This window comes from Calidris pugnax, unplaced genomic scaffold, assembly GCF_001431845.1.
Source record: "Calidris pugnax isolate Ruff unplaced genomic scaffold, ASM143184v1 scaffold69, whole genome shotgun sequence".
NCBI classification, from domain to species: Eukaryota; Metazoa; Chordata; class Aves; order Charadriiformes; family Scolopacidae; genus Calidris; species Calidris pugnax.
Genome location: NW_015090859.1, coordinates 1,024,548 through 1,042,799, shown reverse-complemented (window position 1 = coordinate 1,042,799; position 18,252 = coordinate 1,024,548). Strand labels below are relative to the sequence as shown.

Here is an 18,252-nt window from a genome sequence, read left to right as displayed (position 1 = left end):
CTGAGGTTCTGGAATCCTTGTGCTTTTTAAGAGGTGACCAGGTTAGACCATTACTACTAGCCTGTCATCAGGGCACAAAGGCTAACTTAAAAAATTCGCATCCTTCTTTAGCAAACTAAGACCAGCTCAAGCAGTCTTTCATAGCTACCAGCTCTTCAAATAAGTACCTTCAAGTACCACATTGCTAGCTTCTCAAAGATGTCTAAATGTTTCCTTTCAAAAGTTTTGCCACCCTGCTTTCTTCCAGTTAAACCTCCCTCATACATACTGCAATTAAGTTATCCCCACCCCTTAGAATATTCATATTCTAATGCTTAAATTCAAAGTGTATATTTTACATGTGCTGACTCTTACAGTCTTAAGAACAGCAGATATACATGTTTTCAGTAAAGTAGTTCCAGTAAATGCGTAACTAGTGCTTAACTGTTAAGCAAAGTCTATATTTTTATTGTGTAGCAACAGCTTCACTACAAACTTTGTTTATACTTTTTAATATTTATTTATGTATATTTTAATTTACTTACTGGTGGGGCAAAAAGAACAAACAGAAGGCTTTGAATGACCTTACCCTGTTGAGAGCTATACTTAGCTTCCATTTGAGTAAGACATTTCTAGATTTCCAGTCACCGTAAGCATTCGTAGATTCTGATGAACGTTTCCATGACTGCTTTGTTGGTGTGCAGGGGATATTGACTACAGTAGCGTGCTGCTTGGCATGTTGGTGATGCAGGATGTGCAGCTTGGATTATTTATAGCTGTCATGCCTACACTTATTCAAGCAGGAGTGAGCACATATTCCAGGTAAAAAAAGATTATTGTATGTATATTCCCCTCACCCCCTTCTAATTAGTATGTAAATTGAATATATGAATATGAGAGTGCTGCAGTTAATGTCAGTTCCGTGAAAAATATGTACTCTGTTCTGTGAGTTCCCTTTACTCTTTGTACTTGTCATGTTGTATGAGGATATTCTTTCTGCTCCAGCTGCCTTAGTCCTGCCCAGTATTTAAAATTTGTAGTGAAAAGTTTGTTACTGTAAAAAAAAAAAAGTTAATTTCTTCAGTTACTTTATTCCCTCAAGATGTATTTTTGTCAAAGACTGTGTGATAACATTATTAAGCCTGATGGCTTACCTTGATGATCAATCAACAAAATCTTTGAGTCAACATGGAAGTAAATTCTAAGTTGTCGAAGAGATTGCTGGGCACTCAGCAGTTTTAGTATTCATCTTGTTTACTAATGTATCTAAATATCTTACTGTAGCTACTCAGTTTTGAACATCTGTGGAATTAGATCTTTTCACTTAAGGGGAACTGGTTGGGAGACATGAGAGCACTTGAAAGAAATGTTTTATTTGTTCTTCTCTTTCAGCATTTTCAAGGAAATACTGCGAATACTGATACTGATTGGCCAAATTCTCTTTTCTCTGGCTGCTGTTTTTCTTCTATGTCTTGTTATAAAGACTTATCTCATAGGACCGTATTATCGCAAGTTGCATGCAGAAAGCAAAGGGAATAAAGAAATCCTCATTCTAGGAATAACTGCATTCATCTTCCTTATGTTAACGGTAATCTTTTAAATTCATAAAGCATTTTGATTCGTGGTAGTGTACTGCATCAGTATCACAAAAGCCATCACATTTACTGTTATTGCATACCCATGTACCTCTGTAGTTAATTATTTGTTTTCAAAATGTTTTGAAACAAACCCCAAATGCCCTGATGATTCATGCATTACAGCATAGATGAGTAAGAAGAGATAAAATTTGAATGTTAGTCAACTGCTGACAACTTTTAATAGCCAGTTAAAGAATCATGATTCCAGTTTTAATTCTGGGCTACTTCATACATTTGAAAATAATTTAGGATGAGTTTTGAGATACTGATAATAGCTGATTGACATTTGCTCAGAAGTTTCTTTTCGATAGCAGATGATCAACATGGTTTTCGTTGTCATACTTTTTCTGTGGCAGTTGAACAGTTTGGGATGAAATTGAGGAAGTAGAGAAATGTCTCAAGGCTCATAGGTGTTGATATCCCTTTTGGGTTTGTTTCTGTCTCACTTTTCAGCCCTCTGAAAAACTATTCTGCTGTAGAACAGAACGTGACAGTCGCTGATAGTGTTGTGGGTTTGAAACTCCATTATCCTGCATGTAGAGATCATTGTGTTCTTTGAGAAAAATTATCCCCAAAAGTGCCTGTGCATGTGCCTTTTCTCTAGGGGTATTTGCTTAATTAGTACAGGTCCAATAGAGAAAGCTGACCTCCTTAAGGCAGAAGGTCAAGAAAGAAGTTAGTAAGAGCATAGTTTATTTGTTTAAATTTTTTTATTTCTATTGTATAGGTTAAAAATGCCATCCCTCTAAACAGCTATTCATATTCCAATCAAGAGTGCCATCTAATAAGAGAAGGAACAAAATGAGTTTCTCATTTTTACTTTTTAATAATCAGGCATAACATTTGTAGAGCAACTTCAATAAAAAACAACAACCAAACCACAAAAGTTGCATAAAACACTATGGTATCTAGAAGCTGACTGACTTACACTAAAAATGCAGCCTACGTAGACTGATCTGACTGAATTTGGCATATTGGGCCCAAACCATGTGTCACATGTACAAGGAGTTTGTACACATGATTTTGTATAATACATGTGTGTATACAAACCTGAGGGAGAATGTGTTTGAGTGTGTTGTATTCGTACTGCAAAAAAGAACGCTGCTTCAGCATGGGAAGCATTTGTGAAGGAGCAAATATTTTGTGTACTTTAAGTGAAAGCAGTTTTCCTTTTAAAGTTGATAAATAATGCATCAAAGGGAACAGTAAAAAGGATACTGCATGTAACCTCAGTAAACCAGTTGAGGTGCTTGATATTCAGTGACACTGAATAATTATCTGCAATCACAGAATTTTCCATACTGGTGTAATTCTAAAAAAAGCTTTTGAATTTGTAGAGGGAGGAATTAAGGGTGTGCATATTTTAGTGGCCTTAACCAAAGATAACTCTGCAGCTCCATTTAGAAAATTGGAGAGATGTTTTTAAACAAAATATTTTAACTGAGTTATTCTGCAGGACACATCCTTTCCAAGACGTGACAAAGAGCATGGGAATGATATGGTATTTCTGCTTCCTGCATACAGTTACCTGAATACAGTTACTTGTTACGTGCTTCAGTGTTGACTGGATTTCTGGGGTCCACCTAAGTTTATCCTGTGTCAGGGTCCATCTGTAACACTAGCACATACAACACACATTATATATAAACTTTATTTTACTTGTTTCCTGTGTTTGAAAAATCTCAGATGACTTAACTAAACAAGAATTGCCATTTCTCTGCCAATAAGGGCAAATTCTATATGGGAAAGCAAGAGGGAGGATAGGACAGAAATAACTGCAGTGTGAGTAAGGAATTTTGATGCAAGGGTTATCCTGTCAGGTGAAGGAACTTTCTGTATGGAAGTGACTTTTGAGCATTTCTGAACTGTTGGGCTCACTTGGATAACATTGCAACACATTAAAGCTGAAACAGAATCTTAAATACATCTCTTCTTGATAAACTAAAAGATGCATCAAATCCCAAACATGAGCTATTTTACCAAGATTTGGAGCTTAAGATACCTCGTTCTGTTCCCAGATATTCTCAGAAGTAACTGAAATTCCCCCTCCCTTTTTCCCCTCAAGTAGTTAGATGCATCAGGGCAAGGATTGTGTCAAGTGCCAGTCCTATAAAAGGCTAGCTGACTTTGAGGCACAGTTGTCCATCTTTCAATCATGTGCCTCGTCACCTGTAACAAAGCTTCAGGAGATCATTATTGCACTTTCAGCCTCCTTTTCAAGCTTTGAATTATGCAGATACTACAATTTTTTTTAATTATTTTTTTAAACTGGGGAACTGTTCTCCTGAATCACGACATAAAGAGCAAATTTAGCTTATGATTTTACATGTGCCCATTTAGGATTGATGGCTGAACGGGTACTTTTAGGTCCAGCTATAGAACACAATGAGCTGAAAAACATGTTCTAAGTCAGCCAGCATGTTCACTGGTGTTGCTTTTCTCATGTTCTGTATGGACAAAAACATTAGAAGGAAAATTTTTTAAACACTATCCTGATAATTAATTGCTGTATCAGATATCTGCAGGACACCAGTGGTCAGTTTTGTTATGTTTTAAAACTAAGTTGCTAAATGTTACTAAAGAATTGGAAAAGAAAAAAAACATGACCTGACAAGAAGGATAGCGGTTACATTTGTGTTTATAGGACTGTGCACACACATAGGTGTGTGTGGGGTAAGTGGCTTCCAGTTTGACTGCCTTATGGTTGACCTGGGATGATGGCAGCAAATGGGGGGGAAAAGTTGCCAGCTTGCTTTATGTACCAAAAAAATGAAAAGAAAATATAGCTATGTTATTGCAGTACTTTATATATGAAAATGTCCATACTTTTTCCTGCAGTGTGTTAGGAATGTCATTCCTTGTCTGCCTGGAGTACTTCTCAATGGCTCATCACTTGCTTATGAATTCTTTTCTATCGATTAAAAGGAGAATATTAAGGAAGAACTTTAATCTCAAATATTGTAGTTAATTTTTAAATAAAATACAGTTGAGATGCAGTTTTTGCAAGACCCATTAAAAATTGTTTCCATTTCTGTTAAGGCTTTACTACTTTAAAATGCAAGCTTAGAATTCACCTCTTTACTCTGGGGCAGATTTAAATTACTAAGGCCTGAAGTTCTAATAACATTTATTTCCATCAGGGATTTCTTTAATTTTACTGGCTTACCTTATTCATTCAGCTTCTATGATGATTAAAGATGAGCAATAAGATACACGTTATTAGAGAATATAGGCAAAAACAACTGCTGAACAAATGGTGGAAATTCAACTGGAACATGTTATAACAGTAATGTTTTATTTCTTTTACTTATTGCTATGGTAGAACATTTGAACATAAAAATCCAATATTCTAGTGAAAGCAAAGCAATCTTCTCTGAATTAGAGTGAAATGGGACCTTTGAAAGCAACTGAAAACTAAATTCTACTGGGAAAAACATGCAAATTGACAAAACTTTTAATTTAATTTTGGCTGAAAAAGCTTTCTGTAATGTAGAAGTTGGGGAGAGGATACTGCAGAGCCCAGGGATTAGTAATTGTTAGAGCCCTGTTTGGTAAAGGCAAAACATTAAAAATGGTGCAAGTAGAAAGGGAATGCTAAATGCAAAATACTTTACAAGTTTTGCTTATATAAGAAATTTTGCTGAGAATGCCTTCCTGCCACTAAACACACCCTCTCCGGTGTGTGTGCGCATGCCTACTCATTATATTTAATAAACCTTGATGCTATAGATTTAGTTGAGGAAATGTATCCACTTATTGGTAATATTATTGGGCAACCAGAGACCAGGATGGGAACAGTAAAAAGAGTCATAAATCTGAAGAGGAAGGGAGATGAGATTTAGAAAATAATGTAATCTTTGGGGGTTTTTTTTTGCCCCTTCATCCACTTAACACTTTTCTGTGTGTGAACTATGGATTTTGTAGACCTGAAGCTGTGTAGTACCTAGAGAGCAGACAAAAGTTAGCAAAACTTTTTTTTATCTACCAGGCCCTTGAGCTCATACTTAGCTTACCATAGAGTGAAGGAATGGAATTCAATTTTTATGCTGTGGGAGCAAACCCAGAGGGACTTAACAGTTTGCTCCAGTTATGCCTGCTGCTTTCTGAACAAGCATGTTTCCTTCTTTACTTAAATTGCTCCTTACTTGAATAGTGATTCTCATAACAACAGAGTATCGTGCAATTCTGATACAAGAGATGCTAAATCCCTTCTTACATGGTAACCTGACCATGTACATGGGAATACTTAAAATATTAGCTATAAAAGTTTTGATCTGGAGCTCTGTTATAGCTGATGACACTTAAATGTGGGGGAATTATAGCTGAGTAGTAAGAATACTTCCAGCTTTCTTTAAAGAGACTATATTGGATCTTAATCATACTCAAGAGGTGGTGCCACTTAAAACAACTAATATGTGATTGAGAAGAGCTTACGTGTTTTCTATTCATAATTGTTCCCTTAATCTTATCTATCTTTTGGTGGTTTTAAAGCCTTTTACGTATATTCTTCCCTCTTACTATTTCAAATTGTGGTGAAAGGCACTGAAATTTCTTTTTGTTTTAAAATGGGAGTAACATTATAATGTTATTTTGTTGGTTTTGCCTGATCAGCAACTATTTGCATTAGCTGACAGAACCAATTTGTTTTCTTAAATGTCTTGCAATAAATTACAGCCTGTTAGCACAAACGGAGTTATGTTGTGAGCATTCAGACATTAATACTTCAATACAAAAAAGTCTGGGGTTTATTTTTATGTGGCATTTTATGCATAGCTTGGAGACTTGTTTATTGTGTCTCTTGCTCTCCTCCATTAATTTCGAGTCACTTGAGTTTCAGCTTCATACCTTGCAGTGTAACACCATTCAAGATATGATGAATGTTGTCCGTAAATGTACTATGGTGTATTGTTGCTTAATCTAAATTAGTATGGCAATAAGTCTTCAATTTTAAATGTTCTATTAACATTAATAGCATTGTCCTTTCTCAGTAGATGACCGTCAGCAGCAGCATGATTTTAAAGTAATTATTTAAAAACATACTTTATGCCAGCTAAAAGTGCTGCTTTTTTTTTTTTTAATGTTCTGAGCATAGCCTTAAGCAGTTGCTTTTGTTTTAGTTCGGTCTCTTTACAAGTGTCACACTTCTTCCCTCTAGTACTGTATTCAAATAATAAAAAAGAATGAAGCAGTATGAATTCTTACAAATAAATATCGTGCTTCATTTCAGCAGTTTACTTTGCATGCTTACATGCATCCCTATTCAGTAAAGCACACAGGCACAGTTAAGTCCAATTTACAATAATAAAATGTAATTTATGCCTGGGATTTCTGCTAAATTGAGACTATTCTCCCAAGTTGTAAGCTTTGATTTTTATTTTTTCCCCTTGCTTGGCAGCTGGAAAATATGCTGTTCTTACTGTTTTATTTCACAGCCGCAATGTATTATGTAATCCTCACTCCGAAGCTGTTATAGTCTTTCTTGGTTTTATGAAATCAGATGCTATCCCTAAGAGTGACACAAAGCATTACAATGTAGATTAAGACATTTATTTTTGTTTTTGTGGGGAAGGAAGTAACATGGAGGTAAAAACTGGTTTTGTGAGTCTTTTGTATAACCACCATACTGCAGAGCACTGAAATAAACAAACTGAATTCTATTTGTTGTTGACCTTGCATAAAGACATAGCGATTTCCTACATTTGGTATAATGTGCAGTTTTATAATTTCACTGTGAAATGGTATATAAAGTCACTCGGGGCTAGAGAACAGCAATAGATTCTCTTGTTATTCCTTGACAGATCACAGAGCTGTTGGATGTTTCAATGGAGCTGGGATGCTTCTTAGCCGGAGCTCTGATCTCTTCTCAGGGTCACATGGTTTCTGAGGAGATTATGTCCTGTATTGAACCAATACGTGACTTCCTTGCCATCATTTTCTTTGCATCCATAGGTAACTACTAAGAAAACTTACTTAAAAAATAATGTTAACCTAACAAATATGGGGGAGGAGAGAAAAACGGTGTCTACAAACTGGGGGGACGAGGTAGATTTGATTTTGTTAAAATATTAAACTGTTAACTGACCACAGTATTGGTTTGCCTTTGCTTATATTTTTAAATGTAACATTCATTTTCATAAGGAATTTCCATGTTGTACGCTCAGTTCTTGTTTTAATGTCAGTTTTTCATTGTTAATTCTGAATTCACAATATTTAAAGCATGTAACTAAAAATTTTAAGGGAAAAAGGATTTTGTTTGGGTGTTGGGTTGTTTTTTGGTGTTTTTTTTTTTAAATGTTGTGTCTTCACAGTGGCTATATTTGTAATTTGTACTACAATTGTATTACTATTTTGAGTCAATTGGTAGAGTAGATTTCAGGTTCTCGTGGCTTGGTTTTCTCTAGAAGCAGGATATAATAATGGAAACAGATATTATTTTTTTTTTATAGCATCTTGTTTCTTTAGCTAGGAAAATGTGATCTGTGTGTTCTCAAGACAGGGGAAAAAATAATTGAACAAGATGTGTATCAGAGACTACCCCAATGCCAATGGAAATGCAGCATTGATACCTAAGGCCAGGAGAGTAACTCATCGTGCTTGTTTTCCAAAACAAGTTAACTCTGAGAATATTTACATTCAATCACTAGCTTCATTTTGGAACAGCTACATTCTCTAGCTGTCTGTGCATGCCCCAATATGCTTTCTCTAAAGGAAATTGAAACATGTTACTGAAGTGCTTATGTACAGTGAGTGAGGAGACAGGCCCTGTGAAAGCACTTGGCTCTCCCTCTGCATTGTATAGGACATTGCGTGTCCTATTTTGGGGGCATTCCAAGGTCTAAAATAGGGTGTTTGAACCTGGCCCATCAAACAAATCCAACCTCCTTCAAACCATGCTTACTCAGGAAATCCTTAGGGTTTGAGGGTTTGGGTTTGGTTTTTTTCAAGACCACCCTTGGTTTTTCTTTCAGTTTTAAGTTTTCTATCGTTCTTTTTATCTCCACATGTTTATTCAGAGAATAGTGAAGTCCCATCAGCATAATTTTAATGCCTTTCCTTATGTACCTGTTTGATACCCATTTTTTCATAACAGAAACAAAACCTGTTTCTGGTGGTTGTCAAAATAAAAAGGCAATAGTTACACTTGCTAGCCTTGATTTTTTGTTTTACTCAGCCCATGACAATAGCTGGTGCTGATCAGTCAGGTCGCTTAGTAATAGATATGTTTACTTGAATAACTTATTTTTGAATAAAGGGAGGAAAGTGGTGAGCTATGCTAAAACTCTTGGGCCCATAAATCTGACAAGGTTGGATGAGTAATTGCTAAGTGCTCACAGGTAAGTTGTTCATGTGTTTTAGTAAAGATGGTGATGGAGCAGATATTGTTACCAGGGTTACAAAGCATGACAAGTAATTATAAGCCTGAAGTTAATTTTACAATGGACTGAAGAAAAATACTGTCCTACACACTTGTGACTGCACAAATTAAGACTGGAGGTTAAGACTTTGGTACGGTCCAAGAAAATAACAAGACCTTGGTTGGCATGCTGGCAGCACTCCAGATAGCCTACGTTATACTGTCAGGAAATTATTCTGGTAGTTCTGTTACAGAATTAAAAAAAAAAAAAAACCAAAAAAACTTTAACTCTTGCTACCATTATAATTGCAAGAAGGGAAAGAAAATTGCATAACCGGTTTGTTTGGTTTTACATAAAATGGGTGTTATTCCTACCTCAGAAGAAAGTTAGCTAAAAACCAGAAAAATGAGCCTCTTGACAAAATGTGACAATGCTTGCTTGTAAAAAAAAAACAAACAAAAAAACCAAAAAATGAACAACAAACAAACCACCAAAACAACTTTACAAATAAATGTTATCCTTCCTTTCCCCCTTTACTTTCAATTACTTTCAAATTTTGTGGTTAACAGGAAGTTCTGTGGGGTGGCAAAGAAGTAGGTTTTAAAAAGAGGAGTTGTGATGTTGCAAAGGAAACCCAAGTAGGATAAAAAGTATTCCTTAACCTTCTTAAAAAGAAACCTAGTAAGAAAAGACTTCTTGCTTCCTCTCTCCTTACATGTACGTGCAAATGATATGTATCTATAAATATAGAGAGATTTACTATGTGAAATTATATAAAGGCCACAAGAAAAGATTCTTCCCTCCCATTCCTCCCCCCCGCCTTAAGTGAAGGCTGGTTGCTATATGGAGCAAGCACCTTATTATAGAGAGCAGAAACACTTGAGAACCTGAGGTGGTATGGTACACCACTGCAGTAATCTAATTTCCGTTCCTTTTAGAATAAAGGAATAAATAGAAAAATTTTACTTACTTGAAAATTGACTGTAAATATGTCATTTGGAAAAGTTAGTTCCTATTTTGCTTGTCTTAAATACCAGCTTTTCTGTTCTCACTACAGAAATCCTTCTGGTGCCTAAAAGCTGAGCTGAATAGTAGCTGCTTATGTAATACCTATAGCACTGGTCCTGCCCTTAGGTTGACCTGTGTAATGCTACTGCTTTCAGATTCACGCATGGGTGCCTTTGTGGGAATAACACACCTTTGCAGTTAGGCATTAACCGCTGTACTTTGAGTTACTCTCCATCTGTACGTTCATTTAGGCCTCTGTGGTTTTCAAATTTTCTGGCTGTCTTTGCCATCTACTGAGGTTAGAAAGTTCCTGTTAGTCTCTGTCCTCACTGATATTTCTGAGAGCACATCTGGACTGATCCCTTAGAGCCACATTTTGAGAACAAACTTTATCATTTCTGTTTGGGTACCTAGTACTCAGATTCTTCACCTTCCCCCTCTGCATCATATGATTTTGTTGATCCCTTAGAGCCACATTTTGAGAACAAACTTTATCATTTCTGTTTGGGTACCTAGTACTCGGATTCTTCGCCTTCCCCGTCTGCATAATTTGATTTTGCTTTGATTGCTTTTTAGAAACAGCCTGTCCTCGTAGCAGAAGTGCTCCATCCCCCTGATTGCTTTTTAGAAGGATGGAAGGCATCTTTGCATAGACTGACTTTTTTTTTCCCCCCTGAAGCGAAGGCATCTTTGCATAGACTGACTTTTTTTCCCCAAAGTTCCAATATCCCTTTTTTTATCAGTCTACAGGGTATATGGAGTTTGTAATTGGACATCAGAACACTATCTGCCAGTGGTGAGGAGGCAGATTACTTACACTGACTCACAAAATCCCCAATGTGTTGTACAGATGTACTCACTTGCCAGGCTCCATATTTCCCTTCTGGGTGAATCCTGTGGTCAGCGTTGAACCTTGAATGCAAGATGCTGAAAGCCCTTTAACAGTGCGGTCTTTTTCTTCAGAAGACGGGTGATGCTGACACTGTCAGCTCTACCACTGTTCAGAACAAACACACACACAGTGTTTCTCTGATGGGCCTCTTAACATTTCTGTTGAATTTGAGAGAAATCAAAGGAAGATCCCAACTGGCATTCATTTGGTGACGTGCATCGCCTTCTCCTTATCCATCCAGCTCTACTGTTTTGTTGTCCTGCATGGACCACAATGAAACTTGGAGGTTTCCAGCTCTCAGAACTGATGTTAGAATCAAGAGGACTTTGCCCTTTGCAGAAACATGGAGATGAATGTCGGTAATTAATCTAGCCTGGGCTGTAGCATTTGCTAGCTATGATCTTAGGTTCATTAAGACTCTCAGTAGATACAGCATCCCAGTGCATCACTAATGGGATTTTTCTCTGTGGTGTCCTGGCTTGAGGATATGTCGGAATTAATTCTACTGGCTTCAATTTTACCAAAAAGAGTCCTGGTTTCTGTAATCTTGTTTGCCATCAAAGATCTCCAAGATTCCTTTTCTTGATGCTGAATCTTTCAGGATGCTGTCATGACTGCATTTGAATCTTCATGTGCAAGCAGCCATCCAGCAGATTGGTGGAATCTGTCTAATCAGGGGAGAGGGGGAGTCTACCTCTTAAGAAAAAAGTACTTATAAAAAGAATGTGCAAAATCTTGCCTGTTATCATCCATAGAAGAACACAGACCAACTTATATGACTTTTTGGCTTCACATTGATGCAAGGTCACCTTCACCCCAAGGCCTCCATTCCATTTATTCCAGAACACTGTTTACAACTGAAGTCCCGTGGTATATGCTAAGCTCTCTGAAAATGTACCAAAGTGATATCTAAGCTATTGGTGACAGGCCAACGTGCCACGTGCTGCCTGATAATGGTGGTGAAGTTCTTGAAATATTTGGTTGGAGTTTTTCTCCCATCGTAGAGAACAAGTCTATAGTGACTCCTCAGCTCAGTCACAAACTCTGATTAAAACCACTGAAATAAATGCTTATATTCATATACCTTCTGCATGAAGCTAATCCTTCTGATGGCATTCGAGTTGTCAGGAAGGTTTCATCTGCTTGTATTAGCAGTCTGATGTGACTTGTGGCCTTACCCTACATTTTCATTTTAGGCTGGTGCTAAGGTCTGTAATGACCATGAAATCCACTATGGTGGGATTTATTTCCCCCAAAACGTGTCTGTGTGCTGGGATACTTGTTTGTTTGCTCAGAATAGCATATGTAACAGGTTTAGGCTTGCTTCACCTTACAAACACTTCCTCCACAGGTTCCTGTAGAAGTCTGTGGTAGTTTGTGCCTCAGCTCTTTATGAATATAGTAATAATTTTCATACTGGGGAGGCTGTTCCAAATGAACTTCAGGCTGCCTGTCTGCTCTCCAGAACTGAAAAGGTGGATCAGCTAGTTGTGATGAGAGAGCATTGGGCTGCATTTTATAGGCTCCCTCCGAAATCTTCAATTCCAGATGTGGCAGAGTTGGCCCTCTTATCAAGCACGGCATTGTTACAGGCTGTATTTCTCTAGTTGTGTTTCATGGATGTGAACGAGCAATGTGCACATGATAAACAGTACAAAACCAGAAGCTACTTGCTCCTCTGTGTACGTATGTGCATGCGTGAGGATCCTTTTTTTTGTGTCTCTTGTTCTGCCGTCTCTCCCCTTGTTTTGATAGTCTTGTGCATTTGTGCTTCAGTAGCTGGAGGGAAATTAAGAAATAAGACTGGGTGTGTGCACGCTGACTGGGGAGCACTTGTATAAAAATCTGATGTACTTGAAATGTGGTTTTATCCACAATGGAATATGGACAAAATGTCATGAAGTTACTGCAAGTAACTTCTCTTGTGCGCTCAGGAATAGAAAATGACTCTTAGTTCTTTACAGTCCTTCTGGCTCTGCTGCTCTGTGGGTCGGGGAAAATTAGTGAAAACTTGTCTCGTGTTGAAGTAAGATGTTACAGCATCAATTTACACGCCTCATGCTTTAGAAAGTTAAACTCCTGTCCTTCACCAGAAATAATTGGGTTGGAGAACTGCCAACTATTATGGATTTATCAGGAGCACCACCGCTATTTTGGTTCCTCTTTTTAAGAGCTGTTATGAAAAACGAATGTACTTCCAAAGATACACAGTTACGTTTGCCTGCAGAAGTTCCTTATACACTAGGAGGAAAAAAAGGACTTAGTCAGCTGTGAGTAAGATTCTTCCTCAGTGACTCCAGGACTTCTCCAGCAAACACTTCTTTTTCTTCTGCTTAATATTTGCAGGATTTAGTTTTATGTTTCTGTGCTCTTGATGGTTCTTGTTATCTTGCTTCATATAATTACCAAATAAAAATGACAAAAAATTGAAGAAAAGGGTAAAGGAAAAAAAAGGACAGACACCCCCACTCCCCCAAAAAACCCCAAACCTCCAACATCATAGTAGTGGGGGTTTATATAATTCCTTAATTGTTAGACCATGCTCAGGGGTTTATGACTTCACCTGTTTCCAGTCTAAGTGACTTTTCCAGTTCAGGTGACTTTCAGTGTTTGCACACGAGGGTCATGGGATCAAAACAATTACATTTGCTGTTGTAGCTATAGTCTGTGTAAATACTGAATATCACGTTCCTCCCACAGGATAGTCCGTTACCATGTCATACAAAAATGTTAAACAGCTAGAAAAGTGTATGTTACAATCACTGTGCAGAACAATGGAATTGTTTTCCTGCAGTAATTTTATAGCTTTCCTTAGAGGTGTGTTTCAAGTCAGATTCTGGATTGTTGACTGGTGTGGAAAAGAGGAAAATTTATAAATGGAAGTGCTCCTGCATTGGTCATATATAATTTAACCCAATTGGGAATATTGTTTGTGCTAAACCTATCCAAAGGAAAAATTATTGGATAATGCAGGAAGCACTTTAATGATTAAGTAAGTAGTGTTAGTAGGTATATTAAGGCTTCTTGTTTGTTTGTTTTTGAGTCTTGCAATTAAATGTATTGTTATCTCTGAGAATTGCCATAGTAAGATTTTGTCCTTAAACTTTGAAATATTCTTTTCTTTCCTCCTAGGACTTCATGTTTTTCCCACATTTGTAATATATGAACTCACAGTCTTACTATTCCTTACGTTGTCTGTCGTCATAATGAAGGTATTTCTTTTTCCTTTTTTTTTTTCTTTTCTCTTTTAATGGTCTAAATAATCTTTGTGCTGCATGCCATAATGGAAATTCTGTGCAAGAGCTGACTAGAATAGTTTGGTACAATATTCTTAGGATATTAAAAATACTTAATGTTAAAAATAAGTTACACATGGAGAAACGTCTGTTTAGCTTGGGATCTATGGCAAAGTTATTTAGTGTTTTTATTATAGCAAACAAGATACTACTTTCTACTGTGCAGTGTATATTTGTCTCTTTTGACATTAATACAGAAGATACATTTAGAAGTCCACTAGTTTATGTCCAGAATTATTGTATTTGATGCATGGTATCTTACAAATATTGTACTATTTCATCTGTTGCACTACTTTTATTTAAAAAAAAAACAACCCACAACCAAACCCACAACAACCCCCCAAAAAAATCAATTTTTAAAGTTTGTCTTGGCAGTGCTTGTGCTTTCTCTGATTCTTCCAAAGACGAGCCAGTATATCAAGTGGATTGTCTCAGCAGGACTGGCACAAGTCAGTGAATTCTCTTTTGTTCTGGGAAGTAGAGCACGCAGAGCAGGGATCATATCTCGGGAGGTAAGCTGTTCTATAGTTATTAATTTCATTTTTTGCACCTGAATAACTTGCTGGGATTTTGTATTACAGTGTATTTGAAATACCAATATGTTCCAATTTTGTGGCCTCTCTTAACTGCTAAAAAGTAGAATCAGCCATACAAATGGGGAGATCTATGTCTCTGACAGGGTTCTTAGTTCCATTTTTTACTTGTTGCATATTGTACTTTAATATTTTAAATAGCAGGTTTTACTTTTGAATAGCTTAATTCTAAATGCTTTGCCTTAGCTGCTCTCACTTACACCTTTGTTATTAACTGAGCAGTGAGTTGTAGATAGCACCTAAGTCACTAAGACTGAGAAGCCATTGCTTTTAAAATTCTGGTATAGTATAGAAAGAGGTAACTGAGAGTATAGGATTTGACTAAGGAAATATCAGTAAATAAGAACCAGAAAGCAGATATAGAGAAGTGGAAATTGCCTTAATATTTAAACAACCAAACAAACTTGTAATCTTTACCTGCAAAGCTTGCTAATTTTTAAATCCTCTGCAGAAGAAACAACCAGCTTTTTCAATAGTCATAGAAAAAATTCCCTAGGAAAGAAACCTTAAACTTAGTTCTATATTGAAGCTGCGAGAATGCCTTTTTTTTTTTTTTTTTTTTTTTTGCTGACCATTCAAAAGGTCTAGGAGGGACTGATCCCCTTCTGCCGTTCCCTGACAGTAGTCATCCCTTTGCTATACACAGACCTCCATGTACAAGAAAAAAACCTTTGCACACAGAATAGGAAACCACAGCCTCTGGTTGTATCCATCTGCCACATTCCTGCCCCTAGATGCTTCAGTGCAGGACTAAAACCCTTCATCCTGCAAAAATGCTTTTTTTTTTTTTTTTTTTTTTTTCCAATATGTCTGCTTTGTGAAATAAGGTAAATTATGGCTGCAGAGATACAAAAACTGACCTCACTTTCTAGCACTAGCTGCTTTCTCCTCTGTATCTCTGCTCACAAAAACACTGTGCTGGCGCTGCGAGGTTTTCATTGTGTGAGCAAGTGGGCTGCATAATGCTGGAACCAATTCCAAATGAAGCACGTGTGAAAAACTTACACAATGCTGTTCACTTGTGTAGGTAAAGGTGATTCATTTTCATGTTCGCTCCTGCATATAATTAAGAGTTATAAATATTGTATGTTTGTATAGAGTTTCAAGATACCCATACGTGATCCCAGAACCAGTTTAGGGGCCCACCCACTGCGCTTGGAGGCCTTTAGGCTTTCATTTTTTTTCTGTTGGCAGCTCTCATGTGATTGTCTACTGTATACAGCTCTCAAATCTCCAAAAGTCATTTTTCTCTTTGAGACCTCAAAACTACTCCCCGTTGCCATTTTGTAAGAATCTTTCAGAATATGTAGTTAAGATCTTATTTCAGGAAATGTGCAGTACAACTTAAAGAGATTTTTGTTTGCTTTTGTGAGTGTATAAAATAGTAGTGCACTTTGCCACTGTATTGTTAAGTCAGAATAGGTTTGGGTTTTTTTAATAAAATGGTATTTGGCCTTTGACCTTTTAGCAAACCTTGACCTTTCAAAACTGACCTCTTAACTGTACATGTAAATAATTGTTTTTCTATAAGCTTATGTTTTCTGTACTTGTATCTTTAACCCCAGGTAAACACATAATTAGATGATTTGTGCATGCATTTGTTTGCTTTTGTAACAATATGCATAGTTGGTAAGGAAGACAGGTGAAGTGTTCTGAAAATATTTTCCATAAAAGTCTGATCTCTTCAAACTTCTAGTCACTTCTTCTCTTAGTTATATGATAAACTAAGTAATGGCTTTTATTTCCAATTTTCAGGTTTATCTTCTTATTCTGAGTGTGACTACTCTAAGCCTTTTACTTGCCCCTGCCCTGTGGAGAGCTGCGATTATGAAATGTGTTCCGAGACCTGAAAGACGCTCAAGTACTTGATTTAGACTTGCACATGCACAGAATACATCTTCTTACAAGGAATATCTTCGTTGCTCATTGTATTTCTATGCACTCAGAGAACAAGAGGTTTTGAGTAGTCAGTCCTCTTAACGTGCACTCGGTTATAAGCCTTATACTGACCCTAAAAAATAATTCTGTAATTTGAATTGCACACCTTTCACAAAATTTACTTTCTCTCTGACAGATTAGAATCTGCCAGAGTATTTGTTTGTGATCAAATCAATTACTCAGAGCGTAAGTTATTTCTTTTTCAATTATAGCATCATGCAAACTGTGTTGATTATTTGTTGCCTGAATGTGCCTTTTAATTTTCATCCTATTTTGTTACTGCTGGTTCATCACCAGATTTTGTTTAAAAAGCAAAAAATATTATGGTGCCTATGGTATCTTCTTTCACTAAATGACATGAGTCATTTTCACATTTAGGGGTTGAATATACTAATATAAAATTAATCACAAAACACATTTCTAACAGTGAGTACAAGTGTAGTCCTCTACACAAAGAAGAGGTTTAACTGTTTAGCATCAAACTGGTTTAAGCAGTCAAATCCATATTTCAAATGATGCAGCCAATATTGTATGATATTTTATTCCAAATTATAGCATATGATGTATTTTCTTATAGTGATAACTTTTATTTGTGTTAGTTCTTGTATTTATTTACATACTTGACTAAAAGTTGATGGTAAGAAAAGGGCGTAACTTAAATTATATTTAAAGACTGACAGTTGTCACCCATTCTTTTGCTAACTGCTTTTACAGTAATTGTTTACAAGGTTTGTTTATTTTAAATCAAGACTAAATCTAGTAAAACTGGGAAGTCTAATTCCAAGCAGATGTGAAAAACATATCAGTTCTGTAACTTTGGACTGACACCATGCCAGATTTGAAATTATTCTGAGTAAATTAATTTGTACAAAACTGGAAATGGCAGACTTGGATGTGTATTTGGAACTCCACAACTTTATACTTTGGATTTGCATTGAATAAATTGTTAGTCTCTTTAAAATATCATGTTATTTTGAAAAACAGTGTTTTGAATGTGATCCTAAATGTGTTTTGCTCTTTAAAATGTTCTGTGTAGCAGGATAAGCCTTGTAAAAACCCATTCTTTTAAGTGTCGTAGAGAAAGCTTGCTCATAGACTGTAGTCTACTCTGACAAACAATTTAAAAATCATCTTGAGGTTTATCTGCTAAAAACAATACTATTAAAGATATATTAACACTTTAGGTCAGTATCATACTGTTATCTGAAATAACTTTGGTACCCACAAAAATGGTTAGAAAAATGCATGTTAAACAGGTTTAAATTGCCAATTAAAATGAAAGCTGTCCTCCAAGTAGCAAAACAAAGCCTTGGATGGATTTGTGTGTGTTACACCTCTTTCCTCTACCATAGTAGCCTCAGTTTCCTCCCCTGTTCTTTCTGACATCTGCTGGGCCTGCCAAAATGCAGCTTGGACTAGTCTGGAGTGTGTAAGTACTGTTAGGATAGGGCAGGGCTCATCATATTTGAGCTCTTCCTCACTGGATTTGGGGCTTTCTCTCCAGGCACTTATTCCTCATAAAAGTTGCAGGAAAGTGTGGCAATTCCACCTCTC

The 18,252-nt window shown here is 36.5% G+C and overlaps 1 protein-coding gene across 2 annotated transcripts in view; it reads left to right on the top strand.

The window, feature by feature from the left end:
- TMCO3 (transmembrane and coiled-coil domains 3) overlaps positions 1-18,000 on the top strand; it is a 35,052-nt gene extending 17,052 nt beyond the window's left edge. The window contains exons 9-15 of one of the 2 annotated variants that reach the window (XR_001412282.1): positions 684-801; positions 1,372-1,567; positions 7,415-7,565; positions 14,004-14,083; positions 14,530-14,679; positions 15,588-15,787; positions 16,516-18,000. Coding sequence is in view for 1 of the 2 variants with exons in the window: in XM_014944148.1 (XP_014799634.1) it covers positions 684-801; positions 1,372-1,567; positions 7,415-7,565; positions 14,004-14,083; positions 14,530-14,679; positions 16,516-16,629 (809 nt within the window). In the remaining variant the exon portion in view is untranslated. The remainder of the gene's footprint in view (positions 1-683; positions 802-1,371; positions 1,568-7,414; positions 7,566-14,003; positions 14,084-14,529; positions 14,680-15,587; positions 15,788-16,515) is intronic. The other variant, XM_014944148.1, reaches the window with a different exon arrangement.
- Positions 18,001-18,252: the final 252 nt, after the last annotated feature.